The 17,523-nt window shown below is 42.8% G+C and overlaps 1 protein-coding gene across 3 annotated transcripts in view; it reads right to left on the bottom strand.

Annotated features, from left to right (window-relative positions):
• Positions 1-17,523, bottom strand: part of LOC119225551 (dmX-like protein 1) — a 42,967-nt gene that overhangs the window by 6,732 nt on the left and 18,712 nt on the right. For 2 of the 3 annotated variants that reach the window (XM_037483485.2, XM_037483484.2), the window contains exons 24-44: positions 17,070-17,239; positions 16,799-16,896; positions 16,506-16,671; positions 15,237-15,365; positions 14,951-15,089; positions 13,390-14,168; positions 12,966-13,064; positions 12,469-12,636; positions 11,113-11,304; positions 10,660-10,736; positions 7,950-8,071; positions 7,536-7,793; positions 6,959-7,155; positions 6,540-6,688; positions 6,248-6,333; positions 5,925-6,126; positions 5,339-5,456; positions 4,949-5,011; positions 3,393-3,479; positions 2,476-2,594; positions 1,477-1,624 (exon numbers count right to left, since the gene is read on the bottom strand). In XM_037483485.2, coding sequence (XP_037339382.2) covers positions 1,477-1,624; positions 2,476-2,594; positions 3,393-3,479; positions 4,949-5,011; positions 5,339-5,456; positions 5,925-6,126; positions 6,248-6,333; positions 6,540-6,688; positions 6,959-7,155; positions 7,536-7,793; positions 7,950-8,071; positions 10,660-10,736; positions 11,113-11,304; positions 12,469-12,636; positions 12,966-13,064; positions 13,390-14,168; positions 14,951-15,089; positions 15,237-15,365; positions 16,506-16,671; positions 16,799-16,896; positions 17,070-17,239 — 3,566 coding nt within the window. The remainder of the gene's footprint in view (positions 1-1,476; positions 1,625-2,475; positions 2,595-3,392; positions 3,480-4,948; positions 5,012-5,338; positions 5,457-5,924; positions 6,127-6,247; positions 6,334-6,539; positions 6,689-6,958; positions 7,156-7,535; positions 7,794-7,949; positions 8,072-10,659; positions 10,737-11,112; positions 11,305-12,468; positions 12,637-12,965; positions 13,065-13,389; positions 14,169-14,950; positions 15,090-15,236; positions 15,366-16,505; positions 16,672-16,798; positions 16,897-17,069; positions 17,240-17,523) is intronic. The other variant, XM_037483486.2, reaches the window with a different exon arrangement.

The following is a 17,523-nucleotide window of genomic DNA, read 5'->3' on the forward strand; positions in this document are numbered from 1 at the left end:
ATCTTTGTTCCCTTGTAAGTCAAGGAGCCGAGCTACTGTTTGCAGCCATGTTGCTTTTGGCAAAGTGAGTCAAGATCAAGATTAATGATTAATTAAAGTCATTTAAACTGCTTTGAGATTTGGCTTTGATTGCAAAGAAGGGAAGGTGCAGGGCAACAGACATTAATCAAAGCAGGGAAGAGCAAAATTAAACCTGTGGTTTAATTTATATACACTCACCGGCCACTTTATTAGGTACACCTGTCCAACTGCTCGTTAACACTTAATTTCTAAGCAGCCAATCACATGGCGGCAACTCAGTGCATTTAGGCATGTAGACATTGTCAAGACAATCTCCTGCAGTTCAAACCGAGCATCAGTATGGGGAAGAAAGGTGATTTGAGTGACTTTGAACGTGGCATGATTGTTGGTGCCAGAAGGGCTGGTCTGAGTATTTCAGAAACTGCTAATCTACTGGGATTTTCACGCACAACCATCTCTAGGGTTTACGGAGAATGGTCCGAAAAAGAAAAAACATCCAGTGAGCGGCAGTTCTGTGGGCGGAAATGCCTTGTTGATGCCAGAGGTCAGAGGAGAATGGCCAGACTGGTTCGAGCTGATAGAAGGGCAACAGTGACTCAAATAACCACCCGTTACAACCAAGGTGGGCATAAGAGCATCTCTGAACGCACAGTACGTCGAACTTTGAGGCAGATGGGCTACAGCAGCAGAAGACCACACCGGGTGCCACTCCTTTCAGCTAAGAACAGGAAACTGAGGCTACAATTTGCACAAGCTCATCGAAATTGGACAATAGAAGATTGGAAAAACGTTGCCTGGTCTGATGAGTCTCGATTTCTGCTGCGACATTCGGATGGTAGGGTCAGAATTTGGCGTCTACAACATGAAAGCATGGATCCATCCTGCCTTGTATCAACGGTTCAGGCTGGTGGTGGTGGTGTCATGGTGTGGGGAATATTTTCTTGGCACTCTTTGGGCCCCTTGGTACCAATTGAGCATCGTTGCAACGCCACAGCCTACCTGAGTATTGTTGCTGACCATGTCCATCCCTTTATGACCACAATGTACCCAACTTCTGATGGCTACTTTCAGCAGGATAATGCGCCATGTCATAAAGCTGGAATCATCTCAGACTGGTTTCTTGAACATGACAATGAGTTCGCTGTACTCAAATGGCCTCCACAATCACCAGATCTCAATCCAATAGAGCATCTTTGGGATGTGGTGGAACAGGAGATTCGCATCATGGATGTGCAGCCGACAAATCTGCGGCAACTGTGTGATGCCATCATGTCAATATGGACCAAACTCCCTGAGGAATGCTTCCAGCACCTTGTTGAATCTATGCCACAAAGAATTGAGGCAGTTCTGAAGGCAAAAGGGGGTCCAACCCGTTACTAGCATGGGGTACCTAATAAAGTGGCCGGTGAGTGTATATATATATATATATATAAAAATATATAAAAGGGAGCTCACCACAGCTGCACCGCGGCCTGTCTGCACTCCTCCCAGCCACGGCATGTTGATGGGTGTACCGGGGCTGCTGTGGGTGTACGGCGTGGTGCCGTGCAGGGAGGCAAAGTCATCACGTGCATGGACCACCAGGAAGTCATCACCACTAACACTAAACGCAGAGACGGAATAGTAATTAGCCATTTCATACATCTTCAAATCTTAAAACTAGAATTCCATTGACAGCATTTTTTTTTAGCATTGGGAGGTACTTAATACTGCTGCCTGCACAGCGGAGAAAAGACATTAAAAGTGCATAACCTACCAGATTAATGGATAGAAAAAAAGCATGCAAAGCATTGGTGCCAGCCTAGCTCCCCAAACAAAAAGTCCCCTGCACAGTATATTCCACCTCACTCTAACTGGGACCTTTACTACTGAACATAGACGGTTTATGATGCTCCCTGATAAAAGACAAATTGTTTTCTGAACAGGTATCAGAAAAAACAATGTATATACTGGATGTTAAATGAGGACATTAAGATTAAAACAATCTTAACTTAATTCAACAAGAAATGCATAATAAAAATATTTCAAAAAGAATATTAAAAAAATTAAATGAATGATCCTTTCAATGAAAAAAATAAAATGACTACATTTAACTAAAAAGGTAAGATTAATACACAAATAGAAGAAAAAACAATGATGTGAGCACTGGTTTGTGTTGGTTCATAGAGAACATGTATAAGTATGGAGTATGAAGGATGTTAACAACGCATACAGAGAGAAATCGACCAATTTGTGGGATGATCATATTAGCTCACAAAGGAGGCAATACAAAAATGTATATTAATAATGATTCACACCCTCACACAATGTAGATGCATATACAGCGTCTACACAATCATTACTGAACCGATCACATTGCCCCACGCCCACACTCGCTCAGCTGGTATGAGGGCTGATGTTACTCTGGGCGAACTCTCATGGCCTAAAGAAGTAGTCGACACAGACGCCTCTTACCCTTTGACTTCTGTATCATCGTCATCGATCCATGTCAAAATCTGTGTGGCCAAGATGGATGACACATCCAACTCCTGAATGTCATGGGTGGAGGCCATGACTAAACAATTACGGTTTGCCTGGGAGACAAAGAGACAGGAAGTGGGTAAACCGTGAGGCGGCTGGCACAGAGAGTAAGGCTGAGCAAAATAAAGTGACTTATTCCTACTCTATTCCGCTTGTGGCCACAAAAGAATTCAATATTAATCGCGACCTGAGGTGCACCTTCCTTTGATCACCAGCCCCACAGCTTCCTTTTGAATAGATAGCTCCTCAAGTGGGGCCTAAGCAGTGTGAACCTCTCGCTTTATCCAACAAAGAAAACTCAAATTGCAACATCAAAAGGAGTGACAATATTGTTTTAGAGTCGTGCCATTACCCAAAAAAATTTATGAATTTAAAGTGTGTGCTTGTAAACTTCTGGTTAAAGTGAAAACTTGACATTAATATTCATAAAATTTTATTTTTTAGTGGAGCACAGTTCACAATATTTGGGATTCAGACTACATTTAGTTATATTTGGCTAGTGGCACATCTGTAGTATTATCTGATTTTTTGTTTTTAACTTGGGGGACACACAAAACTCGCAATTATCTGTCATTGAATTGTCCATGTTGTTCTACACATCAATGAGGCACAGCGAATGCGCATTGTGCGTTTCTGGCACGCGTTCACTCCAACATTCACTCTCCGTCTCCACATAGTCTGTTTAGATGCTAAATGCTCCACTAAGTTCAGCTCGTCAGACTTTTTCTGCCAGCTTATTTGCTAGAAACAGCTGCAAACATGCTTAATGAGCGATGAACCAAAAGGTTGTGGTCCCACACTTTAATATGAAAATGATTGATAGTATTGATGTTCAGTGACAGGAGTTGTACCTTGTTGATGGCAAAGGCTGTGATGATGTCAGATTCCTTGTGGATGATGCGTGCTTTTCCTCCAGGGGAGCCCAGATTTGATTCTGTCTGCACAGAGGAAGGACCACACAAACGTTAATCATCATCGTTAAAAATACGTTCATAAAACATTTCCTACAGACAAATAGACATCACACGCAGTACATTTCCCTTCATGCTACAGAACCAGTGGAATGACAAAGAATTACGGTCCTATCCATTAGAGAGCTTGATGAACGAGGCCCCAAATTTTTACTGTAGAAGACAGAGCTGATGATTTAAGGGAGTCAGGCCTCAAGCAGACTCGTCGGCTTCTACACTCTAATATTTTCACTGTGTCCGTTTGTCTTGCTAACTGGGTTATTGCCATTGGATAACACAAGCGCAACAATCAAGCACACACTGTGCCACAGAGGTCCGATGGGACCGTTGAGTGACAGAAAAAGTTACACTGTAGCTATGCATATTGTAAAAACATGTAACATTTTGATGTAACTCAAAATAAGACTAGCATCCTTTGAACATGAGATTGTATTAAAGTCCTTACGGCATCTATTCAAGGGGAAAAGACCATGTCTCGCTGTCAGATGGAATAAAGGAACACTTGACTTGCAGAGATCTAAATATGGTAGTTTGCCATTTTTGCCGAGCACCTAATCCCTGTGGGGCGCAGATTCACTGCGACACTGTGAGGCCCATTAATCAGAAGCTATTCAGCTTCATAGTTTGTCCTCTGAGAGACGAGGTTAATTAACACTGAGCCAAATGGAGTAGCTGCAACATGGCAGCTTGCACAGCGAGAGACAGAAGATTAGAAAAACTTGACGATTCGATGTACAGTGCAATTTGACATTTAAGGCTCCCATTCACACGGCTATTTAGACAGCCGAGTGTAAGATTAATGTCAAACAGTTCATGGCCCAGAAAATGTGCGTAGTGTAAATCTGTCAAGTGCAAAATTTGTACGTTTCCTATTATTACATGTGACAGGCCACATTTAGTATTCTATTGTGGGAGGCAAATAGATGCACATGATGTGCATGTTCTACCTAACTGTAGTTTGTACAGATAATGACACTTTAGCGCAATGCTTTTGTCCATCACATGCCCAATCATACATTTATATACTTTTTCCTTCTGCAAAATTCAAAGTATTTTTTATGCAGTCTGCACGATGCAATCATGCAGCACTACAGAGATATTTAATATACGAGTCAAGTTAATGACACACTAGAAAGTTTTCAAATTGATTTACATTTAATAGCTTTATAACATTATTGCAAAAAGTCCTATCCAACCTCTATGGCGGGGCATTATTTTTACCAAACATCAGTGTCAACACAGTATATTCACTTCTAAAAACGGCATCGGATCAAAAAATAAGTAACCGAAAACAAGGCTATAACCAAATTACTTGATGCCAATTTCAGTCTGACCGTTTTCAGTCCTTTGTGCCACAAACAATTCAGTTACAGCTGAGATTTGGTGGCCCTCCAACCCCAATTCCAAAAGTCCCAATTATTCTGAAGCAGCAGTACCTGATTGTTTCCTGTCTCCTCCATCCCTGACCATTTCATATTGTCAGTCTGGTCCTCACCCGACTTAAATGATTGGAGAAGCAGCAGAGACACACGACAACAACCAGCAATGAACCATGCAGTCAAACACACACAGAAACTGAATTATTGTGCTGTTAATCAAACAGGTTGTAATTATTGGAATACAATTAAAAACTACCAACACGGAACTAGAGGAGGTAATAATACATGTGGTTAGCATGCTGAACAAAAAGAGCACAGGTGTGTTTGCCGTGGAGTACATACATGACACAATGGTTAATTTGTTATTCTGTGATAATTACTACCATGTGCTAGCTGTACAACACAAAGACAGTTCATGCACAAGGATGGCATTTAAACATGGCGTACCTCATTCAGGCCCCGTTTCTTGGTAAAAATGTTACGAATGAAAGTCTCCTGCACTTCTTCCTGCTTGACCAGAAACTGCCAAAGACGCTTCACTGGCAGCGCAGAATGGTGGCTAGTTCTGAAAATAATACAAAGCATTTCATTAAATCAGTCGCATCTGTTCACTGAAGCCCAACCTAATGTGCTGGAAGCCATCGTTTTTGATTTCACCTAAACTGAAAGCTCAACATATTTGGTGCTAGAGGCGAAACAAATCAAATGCACATACAGTAAATCCTTACAGTGCGTACAGCACAGCCGTGTGGAAATCATTAGGGGTTACATCAGCTGAAAAAAAAATACTCGTATCTATGGAGATCTTGGGAAACAAATATTCTAAACACAATTCACTGGTGTGAATGTGTCTCACAGATGTATCTGGTGCTGAAGGCTAAACTGTAATCAATAAACCAGCATCACTTATTCATGATGTTTGAAAGCTGAAGGGTACTTCGGTTGGCTTGATTCTGTACGATAAAGGATAAGTCAATTGCACTCATTTCTAAATTCTTGTACCCTTGTTCTACCAATTCCCAGATCATGGTACCTGAACGGGGTGTTGGATGGTTCAAACAAGGCCTTGTGTCTGAGCAGCACGGGGCCCGGGGTGGCTGTCTCATCCTGGAGGGGGGTGGAGATGTACTTGGAAGGGGGGCCCCCGAAGATCTCCAGCCTTTTCTGCAGCACCTGCTCCCATCGCTGCAGCGTCTTCAGCACAGCGTGACAAAGAGGAGAGCCCACAGGCAGATCTGTTTCCATGAACAAACAAGACAATTAGATTAGCGAAGACAGGCGGTGAGAAATGGGGCGGCACTTGGCCACATCCTAGATGTTAATATTTAACACTGTGTGGAGTACTTCATAGTCTACCTAATAGATCGTATCCTGCCATTGGGTAGAAAGACTTGAGGTTGACCAACACAAGCTGAACCATAGCGAGTCGCATCAAACACCAACTGAGAGGACGGGGGGGAAAAAAAGTAAGATTACGATTCTGAGGAAAAATACTTTTAATGGGTTCTTTGAAACAGAGCAAAACGGTGTGTTCAGAATATGTGGAGCACAGTTTGCAGACAGTGCAACTGAAAATAAGATCAATGGAAAGACAAACAGCTGTAAAGGTTTTGGCAGCATGAATTCAAGTGAGTCAGTGTGTCGTTACCTGTAGGAATTGTGATTCGAATGCTCTCTTTGCGGAGAGTTGGGGTCCAACACATCTTCATATTCATCGTCATCTTCCTCTTCATCTTGACTACCTTGGCTCTCCTCCGAGTCATATTCAATTCTGTCTTCTGATGGTGGCAGCAAGGGCTAAAAGACACAACGGATTAGACACACACTGCTGTGCTGAACAAAAATATTCAGTGTTGTTTTTCCTTCTTTCACCGTTCAACTTCCGCACATGTTGTATATATAAGAAGTGATTCCATCAACCAAAAAAATATATATAAAATATAATTTGGGTGTTCTATATGTGAAACATTATTCAAATGAAGTCAATACACTCACGATCAAGTTAGTTGTTATAAGCTACGTTTTCCTAAATTTGTTTTTAGGGTTGTTCCTGATAATGTGGATTACCTTGGCGATAAAGTAATCCCAAATGCTGAGCTCCGGAGGGACGAATCGTTCTTTAAAGATGGAGGCAGCTTCTTGTTCCACGACAGGGCCGTGCTTAGGGCTGGATGGGTGCTCGATCCCAGACTCTTCCCTGGATCCACTGCGGGACGACAGGAACCTGAACCGTCTGGACTTCCTGTCTGTGCTGCTTGGTGAGGCTGCAGGTTGAGAGAAAGTGTTGGATGAATTGATGCAGTTTGGAAAAAAAAAAACTTTAAATATTGCTACTTATTTCTTAAAACGTATTTTTTTAAACTGTAGTTGTGGTGCCAAACTATCATGAAATACACAGGTGTTACAGTCGCATTACATCAGCTACCCTCTGCCAACCTCGAGGGAATAGCGCAGATCGTGAGGTAAACAGCTTCGGCTCTAATAAATTGATGGATTTTACTCAGACCTACCGACTAAAAACCAATAAATTTAGCAGAGCTGATTCGATTTAGCTACTGGGTCACCTCCAAAAGCAAACCCGGCAGAGAAGACGGCCACTCAGGCAGACCGGCAAGAACAGAACTACACACTAATTCGTTCCCACCTGGTGGGGGGGTTTTCATTGGGCTGTTGGGTTTCCCGATGACGGGGGTCCGGGCGCCCCCTCCGAACACCACCACCCAGAGCTTGCCATTGAGCGGGTGGGCCCCAATGTGGAACAGCTCGTTGCTGGAGTGAGTGGCCATGCCGTGAACAAACAGACTGAGGAAGACAGCAGTCAGGATCTCGCAGAGCAGCACGGTTAACCCCGGTTGGCTCTCCTCGCCTGCTGAGCTCAACAGACGAATCAGAGAGGCGATGCCTGGAGAGAGGGACGTGAAGAGGGAACAGCAACGGACCAGAGAGGACAACAGGATTGGAAGAACCATTTCAAATGTGCATTATATATGTATGGATGTGCAGAACAATTCACATCCTCATTGAGAGGACAGCTTTGTTAAATGCTTTGTGTTTTTACCTGGCCACTGTGCAGGGGAGGTGTTGGGCTGAACGGACTCATCCATACTGAAAGTTCTGAGCGGCTGCTTCAGAGACAGCAACACACTCTGATACACGATTCCTGTGAATTGGTTCACATGGCTGGAGGACACAAAAAGAAGTAGAAAAAAATTCAAATTTTAGCAAGGTGTTGTGCAATATATCTATTTTAAGTTTGTTCTGAATTCTGGGATAATGTTTCTAAATCAGAGGCACCACTGCCAAGATATAAAAATACCTTTGTACTGCCTTTTTAGTTACCCAAGTGTTTATTAAAGTAATGATCTTCAAGAATGAAAGCCGCTGCTTAATTACAAGCTGGATGTCTTTGGCGACAATTCTCGACATCGTCTGGATCTCTGGGAAGTGACATCCAACCGCACCTCAGCAATTATCCATCATTTACGTGAGTGAAGTCAAAGATGCCGAAATATAGATCTTTGAGATTGCAACTTCTGTTGCCTGAAGCCAATGAAAGCATCAGTAGCAGAGTTATTGTGTCAAGTGGATTTGCGCATAAAAAGAATTAATTGGATTTTAGCAGAGGATATTTTTCCAGAGAAGCTTCTGCAAATATAGATTAAAAAAAAAAAAGTCTACATAACATACATTGTGAAATTAGAATTAGAAATTTGGCTAGATCATTAAGATTGGAGGTCAATGTGGTCTTAATGCACAAATGTAATCTTATGGAAGAACCGGCACGCTGTTTTCTTAAAAGGTTAACTAAATGAAAGTTGACACGACAGAGAAAGGAGCAGAACATGCATCAAAACACTGAGTTAGACGGCAAGATTCAACCCCCACAACCTACATCCTGAAATACCCTTTAAAAAATTCACTTGCACCCTCTCGCTTGCTCCGACAATCAAGAAGAAACAGAAGCACATTCCATCAAACCTCTGTAGCAACACACCAGGAGAGTTTATACCAGAATTAGCATAGCAAAGACGGTGTTAAATTAGAAATAGTCTTGCTAGTCTAGTTGATCAACTCCCAACAGTATGGGATAGATCACTGTGTGCGCACACAAGTAAACAAAAGTGTTCATTGCATCAACTTACTTGGAGTTGGGTGAGGTTTAAAATACCAAGGCCAAAACTCTTGCTCTGAAGCAACAATTAAGTCTTTCAACTTAAAGGCTAATCTCTTTCTGACACATTAATTGTTGCAAGCAAATCTTTTCCTGGGGTCACAGCTCTGTGGCTTCAACGTCCCTAGTTTGGTCAAGCATAAACTATTTTTTTGTACAATTAATCTGGCATAACCATGACAGGAAGTCCCACAGCTGCAGGCCAGATACACATAGACAGACACAACTAACCACATCATGAATAAGCAATGTTCCAACCCATTTGTCGAATTGAAAAATCTGATTAAGTATTTACAATAAGAATGACAAACCGAAGCCATAGCGCTTTCATCATTTTCAATAAGATTAAAACAGACATTCTTTTTGCAAACTTTCAACATATTTGTCTCTTCAAATCTCTTAAGGCATATCAATACAGCGCTTTCTAAAAGCAGCCTGAAGCCATAGACTGTAAATGAGAAGTGAACTAAGTCACCGTGAAGTCTCCCATTGGATTGGGGGCCTTTTCACCATCTTTGTTTAGTTTTGCAACAAGGGGCACCAGAGTGTGGAGCTAAATACAACCAGACAATTGAGCAGCCGAAAAATGTTACAATAAACCTTTTATGAACTAAAAACCCTGTAAAGGGGTTTACTTTCTGACAGAAAAACATAGACTCCCAGACCGGAAAGAGCCGTGCTAGCAACACAACCAGAGGAGTCACCCCCTGCTGTACACTGGAGAGAATGCCACTCTACGTCAACTTCTAAAGGCATCTTTAAAAGCATGTTTTACTTCAGTAATACATTTACAGTGTTTGACTAGATCCCCCCCCCCACCCCTTGCTTGGTTACCACCAGCAGTCATGTCCCTTCATACTTATTATTCTGCTCCAATAAGTCTAAAAAAAAAGAATAAAAACAAGCCGGGGTTTTTTCATGTTAAAAACATGAAAACAAAGTAAAATCACTAGATAGATGAATAATCCAGTTGTGTCAAGGTGAATGTGGTGAAAGATTTGTGGTGTAAGTTGTATCAAAGATGGCCATTGCTAGTCACCTAAAGAATTAGGTCTTGCTCAGAGAGATGTTGCAATGTACATGGCCACTATGACCTCAAATTATGTTCAGTCAGAGTGAATGAAAGTCTTTTACCAAAGCAGGGTTAGAGATATTGAAAGATTATTATTCCTAGATCCCAAAATGATTGTAAAGAAATGACTGGCTTGACAATAGCCCAGGGTTCTTATCTATTTAAGGTTACTGTGACACTGCCAATCACTGTCACTTTGTGAAACAGTCCTGGCAAAGCTGACACCCCAAAAGGGTCATAAAATTGTGTAGCTTTTAAAAGGATATAAATGGCAAAAAAGTAAATGTAATAGAAAACATGTCAAAATCAAATTAACTGAAAATGTCTCGTCATTTATACGGATACATTTTTCTACAGTAGCCCAGAAGGGACCAATAAAAAACAGCCTTTAGACACAACCACTGTCTTCTCCTTCATGGTTGGAAAGAGAGCTGGGCTTGAGATGGTTTCAAACAACACGCTCACCGATGGATGCAGGAATATCCTACACATGTCACCTCAAATATCCCCGGTAGGGAAACTTACCTGTGGGTGTGTCCATCACACAGACACTGATATATACAGGCTGACAAGGAGGCAGCCAATGTGTGCATCACGTAGATCTGAAATAACAGAATTAAGATATGTTTCAGGTGCATGAACACAGGACACAAGACATAAAAAATGTCCACGCATTTGTTAATTATTGATACACCACTTTGAAAGGTGTCATTTCGATTTCATGTATTGATTGCTCTTTCAGCGTGGTGCGCTGGGAGCCGCAAGGTTGGTCCAAATCCCAGCTGCCCTGAGGTGTGCCTGAGCAAAACACCCAACCCCCAATTGCTCCCCAGGCAAAATGTAATGCACGGGTTATAATGCAATGTACGTCGCTTTGGATTAAAGCGTCAGCTAAATGACATGTAATGTCTTAGATGCAAAACCCCACACACCACACTTTTCACAGGGAGTCCCGCATTAGACCAGAAACTTCCGTACCTCATTGTTGACCACATCCGGATGTGGAGGAGAGTCGAGCGAATTGATGGTCTTCAAAATGTCGTGAGCCAGGTTGGTCAGGTAGACAATGGGATTGGCGACCACCGTCTTTACGTTGGAGGTGCACGCCATCAGGAGAGGGATAGAAGTTGGCTGACCACACGGAATCACCGCCGGCTGGGTAGAGTCATCCTGTTAGGAGAAATCAGAGAGAAACTCTGAAATGCGTGTTCCGTCGTGACACCGGGTAAACCAACAAGCAGGCCCACCATACCGTTTGGATAATGCTGATCATGCATAATACTGTAAATATTAAGGGAAAATATGTGTAACTACACGTCACTTAGAACATGAGCATATAAGAGCAGATGTATTAAACTTGCTCATTCATGTTTTTGGAGTGTAACAGAAACCGCTCACAAAAGGGAGCTGAGAAATGCGAAACAATGCTTTGATCTGTGGAACAAGGCACTCCTTCAGAGCCCGGATGTGTCATACATGAGCCCATACTTAGAGAGTGCATGAGGTTTAGCCCATGAATGTGTGAATGACATTTAAAGAGAAGACAACAAAAGGAGTGGATGGTATTGTTTACCAGATCCCTGAACATGACTGGATGTGTAAGAATACCACAGGCTTAAGGTTCTTACGCTTGATGAATCACATTCAGTTGTCCCTAAACTCTCCAACAGAAGCTCTACAGGCCGACTGAGGTTACAAAGGGAACAATACTGTAATCTCTTCAATAACAAGACATTTGACAACCATGTGGGAACACATGGGAGAAAAAAAAACAACAACAAAAAAACACTTTGATTTCAAAATGAAGGAGTAGACTGAACACCTCGTTCTGGTCGACTGCTAACATTCAAAAACAATATTTTCATGCTGGCTTATCAAGTTGTTTACCTCCTCAAATTGACTCAACCTTTGAATACTGTGCTTAAGGCAAGAATTCCCTTAGGATCATGGAGAATAAGCACCACCTGCCTGCTCAGTGCCAGAAGTGGGAATGCAAGTTCACTATAAGTGTGTGTTTGTGTCTAGGGAGACGGCATTCACGGCAACTCCGCCTGCGAGTGTCGGGAACAGAAGTGGTGCTTGGCCCCTAGGCCAAGCCAAAGTGTTCACACACACTGGAGATTTCGGCTTCAAAACCAAATCCAGTTTGAGTTGTTTATCCTAACTGGCTCGGCTGTAGATGTTCATTCAACACTTCATAACACTGAGTTCATGCATTCCCTTCCTCTGTGTGTGTGTGGAGAGAACCTGCCTGAGGACAGAAGCAGCATAATCGACTAAATTCTTCAATGCATTTGCATCCAAGAAGGGTGCATCAAAGTATGCTGTAGCTACCTGGTGAGACTCTTGAAGCAGTAAAATGAGCTCCATGCGTACAGAGGCAAGTCCTCCACCGTGGGAGCCATGCAGGCTGCAGTAGCTAAGGAACATCCTCAGTAGGGGCTGGTTACTCTGCAGCCAGTGTCTCCTGCTCCGCTGGCTGTCACCATGAGAACTCCCGGGCTTAAAACAAAAAACATTTGAACTTTATTATGTTATGAAAAGACAAACAAATTAAGAAGCCTGTAAATATGCCATCATTATCCATGTTGCTCGTATTTATACTAATGGCTCATTGTGTTAAAACAACCACATTTTAAAACAATGCATAAGTATACACTAAATGAAAAATTCTACAAGGGGATGTTAGGAGATGATATATTCAAGGGAGAAACATCTTTTCAAATAACAATTGTGTATACTACATGAACATAAACTGTGCTGTTGGGTTGCATCGATTTTTCATCATGAACATCTGACAAATGCAGAAGCTGCCAGCCATCTACACCCACCTGTTCCTCCTCCACCAACCCAGATACGGGGGCTTCACCCTGGAAAGACAGCTCTGGCAAGCACGGCTTGTAGCTGCAGCAACGCTGGAGAGCCACCACCTGGGTTAAAACGAAAGAAAAAAAAAGCATGATTATGATTGATTTATCATGAAGGAGTTTATCTGTAGGAGTGAAAACATTTCACCAAATTGTAAAACAGGAATAGGCAAACTACTTTGCAAGAGAAAACTAGACTGGCTTTCCTACCAACATGATGTTTTTGTACACTGACGCAGTGCACATAGAAAATTACAATCCCTGAAGACAAGAGATTTTTGGGAGTTATGCAAGATGTACACGTTTTATCAAGTGAGCTCAAGGGTGAGACATGGATGTGAACATTGAATCTGTAAGTGGGTTTTAAACATGCCTGAGCTGCAATTACCTCTCTCTCCAACCACTGGTAGAGCTGGCAACGCAGCTTGCCGCCATCCAGTTCATAACCGGTTGAAAGCGTTCGTAGCTCATTGGTCATAATCTTCAAGCAGGCTGTAAACTTCAGCTGAGCCGCTAAGATGTCATTAGATGGAGGAAGGAAGTCATTGGAGTCCTCCCTGACCTCCCCCATCACCGCCTCCCCCAGCGGCGACGTGGCATCCTCAGTGTTCTGGAACATATTACTGCTGTCCACATTTTTTGTTTCTTCTTCATCTACATCGTCTTCTTCTCCATCTTTGTCACTGTCCCACTTCAGCTCCAGTGGCTCATCCGCGTGCGTCATTGACTGCTGGCTCCAGTCGAAACTCAACACTGAATCTGACCGGCTGTTGGATAAGCCGTGCTCGTCGGACTCGTAGCCGTTCAGAGTCTGCTGGGACCATCCCTGGTTCGAGGTTTCTCCGTTTTTGCTCCCAGCACTCAGCTCAGCCGCCGCGCCTGCGTCGCCCTGGTTGGGCAGCTCAGAATGCTTCCGGACTTTGGGCATCTTGGAAAGGACTTCCAGGGCTAGCATGGGGCAGCCGGAGTGCAGATGTGCATACGCGGCTGTGAAAAACAGCGTCCTCTCTTCCAGGCTAATGGAGTCGGCCCTGCGCCCCTCGGCCGTCAGTCCAACCATAGCCTTGTCCGAGGAGCCGAAATGGCGACGGAGGAGGAGTGGGTGGGTCCGAAGGTAGGTATAAAAGTTGAAAACCTCTGGGTTACATGTAGTTACAGCAGAATAACCTGTCACAGACAGAGAGGAGAGCATTGTGAATGTATGTTGAAAACATTATTTATGACACACACGTAACCAGGGGATGACAATCTGGGACAGTTCTTTCTCCTGAGTCAAAATGACTCTGTGAACTCTATTCAGTTCTTCATGGTCTTGTGTTTCCATTATATGCTGCATTTTCCAAAACTTAAAAAAAGGACCAAAAATAGCTGCAACGCTACGTCCTTCTGTAAAAATGTGTCTCCCCGGTCTGCATGACTTGCAATGCCGCATTTGATGTGCCTGAAATGAATATTTTCCTCCGCAAATTTAAAATGACTGGAAATAAAAATGATTTTGGAAACATTAAAAGCGTAGCAAGCTGTATGATGAAGAAAATTGGCAGTGGACTCATGTGCCCTAGGAGGATGGAGGGAGCAGCTAGCACCTGGCTCCACTGTGGACTCCCGGATTAAAGCTGAAGTGACGAACAACAGGACACAGCGCAGGACTCTAATGTGACGAGGGGAAGCTAACTGTCTGCTTACATTAATGATGCTTGGTGCGCAAACATATTCCAAGTTCAAAGGTCCACCCACATTATCCGCCCAAAGAACTGTTTTGCTGCTGCTGTCTTGATGTGAATCTAAAAAATGCACCACAGGAATGTAATTGTGTTTTTGTTGTTTGTGAAGTTTTCTTGTGTGTAGTATCAATGGATACTACACACGATGGATAGTGTGTAGTCGGTGTGACAGAGTGGCAAATAATGATTGTTCAACTGTAATTCTACCTTCACGCGTAGACCTACCTGCATCACATTGGGTCCCATTGGAGCCGGATCTGGTGCCCTTTGCTGGGTGCTCCAATAGAGTGTCTAGGGCTTTGCTGTAGTCCTCCAGGACCCAGTGAGCCATGCTGCGCAGGAACGGGTCCTGGTGGGCTTGAATCTGAAAAATACAGAGAATCACATCGTCTCCTTCAGATTTCTGCAGTTTATTAAATTGCTAATTTCCAAAAGAGTCAAACAACAGCGGGTAGCTTGATGACAAATTGCACAAACAGCCGCATGTGGAGTCTGTTCACACATTCCCAACCTGTTTGTCCTGTCCCAGAACATGTCTCTGAAGGATCTTTTTGTAGGTGGATGTCATCTCAAACTCTGACTCGTACAATCTGGAGATCACCAGCGCAAGCTGTAGGTCCTGCATTTTCTCTATACACACCTGGAGGAGGAAATAAAACAAGATATCACAATCTGTTATCATTTTAAAATGGTTCCGAGTTGTTGCCCTAGGACTGAATGGGTTGAGATAAGACATCAGCAGATGCATTTGTCCAACTGCAAGACACAGTTGTGTCTTGCAGTTGGACAAAATGATCCCCTGAAGTTACAGCTATCTAGTTTGTCTATCTGTTGACAGGGAGCAAAAGTAATAAGAAAAGTTTGTAAATGGCTAAAAGTTTGTACATCTTTGCTTCCAACTTGTAAGGCGTGATGTGCATTTCAACTCTCCCAGCTTGAGACAAAACAAATGATAGCCCTTTGCCTGGGTTACGCTCATTTCTATTAAATGCTTAAAAAAAAATAAAAAAAAGCTGAAGTTACTCAGAGATGAAATAATGTGACTCATTGCTTCAGGGACTTTGGAAACAGATAACCTTGAGGACTAAAAGGTTATGCAAACAAGACCAGAAGCAGCCCTCTTTATATCCGAGCAAAATTGATTGAGCGCTGCCTGCTATTTTTTTATAGAAACATTAATGTGAATACAGACATCTTTCAAACTCGATCAGACATTCCAAGAATCAAGAATAAATATACAAGTTCACATATCAACATCAAAGAAATGGTGGTAGTCGGTAGTGTCCCCATTTACGAAGCCTCAGCGGGAATGATGTGCAGCAGCTTCATAAATCTAACAACATGCTATTGAAACTTCTTACAAAGAGGAGGAAAGACAGACAGCAAAACCCAAGAGTTTAGTTCCAAACATTCAAGTCCGTAGTGCATTGTGCTAAAAGCTCATGATAAAGACGCCACCACTGGGAATCTACTGAACGGTTTCAATAATAAAAAGGATGCAGCACACTAGAGGAATGTTGGTGGCGAGATCCGTTTTTTGTGGTAGTGGCTTCACTGCTTTTACTCTATCAGCAGCAAGGCCCTTGATCATGAATTGTTGGGACGCACCTTACAATGCTACAGATATGTTATAAATAAAAATGAGCTGCACTTGACATTACTCATGCTGAAAGCAATGTTTCTAACTTTTAGCAAGGTTCAGAAGGCTGACAAGTGGCACTTGCTGCTGAAAGAACAAGTGCTCCTGACAAACAGTGTGTCATTTCTATTTTCCACTTGCCTCCACTGCATCCTTAAGGGAGCCGGCTAGAAGGAAGAAGGCTGCAGAATGCTGGAACCGCTGCTTTCCCAACAGAGAAAACGCATTTTTCAATGCCGCTTTCCGCCACCGGTCCTCACTGAAGTTGTTGCGGAAAAATTCTGTCATTTTGGCATTCTTCTGAGACCTAAGGGGAAAGGCATTTTGAAGTCAAAACAAGACTTGTGTCACAGCTTTCATCAATGTGGTTGGTAGAGGATAGGGGGCAAATATTGAGACGACTCAGACTCATTTCACAGTCAGTTTAGCCGTACCTGTACAACCCCCAGACCACTGCTTTCTTCTTCATTGCGAGGTAAAATATAGCTGCATCCAGAGGATCATTGTTTTTTTGTAAAGACGTCTTGGCAACCTGACAAATAAGGAAAAAAAAATACATGAGATTGCACCTCCTTAGCCTTTACAGTCACTCCATGAGTCATTTTGCAGAGTAGTAAAACTGGTTTAACAGTGGTCACGGTTTAAGACCCGAGCAAAGACAACTATATTGATAATGAAAACTTGCTAATGTCATAGACGCCTCACCTTCTCGATACACCTGCGTAACTTGTTGGTGCTGCGGAGCCACCAGCCCACGCCCATGGAGCGCACCTCAGGCCAGGTTGGCTCTCCCTTCTGTAGTGCGGGCAGCATGTTCAGCAGCTCCTCCTCGGCCTCAGAGTGGAAAGCCCAGGCGTAGTGACATGTTGACAGACCTCAAGGGAGAAGAAACAGACCCGTGTTAAAAGATGCTCTGTATTTCACAGGATGTCAACTCACAGGTGAGTTAATGCAAAAGCACAGTTCATAGGCATCTTTATGTGGGTGTACCTTTATTACAGAAAAGCACTCCTTAATAAATTTCATTTTCGGAGAGAGAATGAGTTGGCGAGACAGTGTTCAAGTCTTTAATGAACCGTTACTTGTTTTGCGGCATCATTTCTTCAAACATCAGAATATTTCAATATATTTGGTCAAATAGCCCACAAGTATAGTAAAA

This window comes from Pungitius pungitius, chromosome 5, assembly GCF_949316345.1.
Source record: "Pungitius pungitius chromosome 5, fPunPun2.1, whole genome shotgun sequence".
In the NCBI taxonomy this organism is placed as follows: domain Eukaryota; kingdom Metazoa; phylum Chordata; class Actinopteri; order Perciformes; family Gasterosteidae; genus Pungitius; species Pungitius pungitius.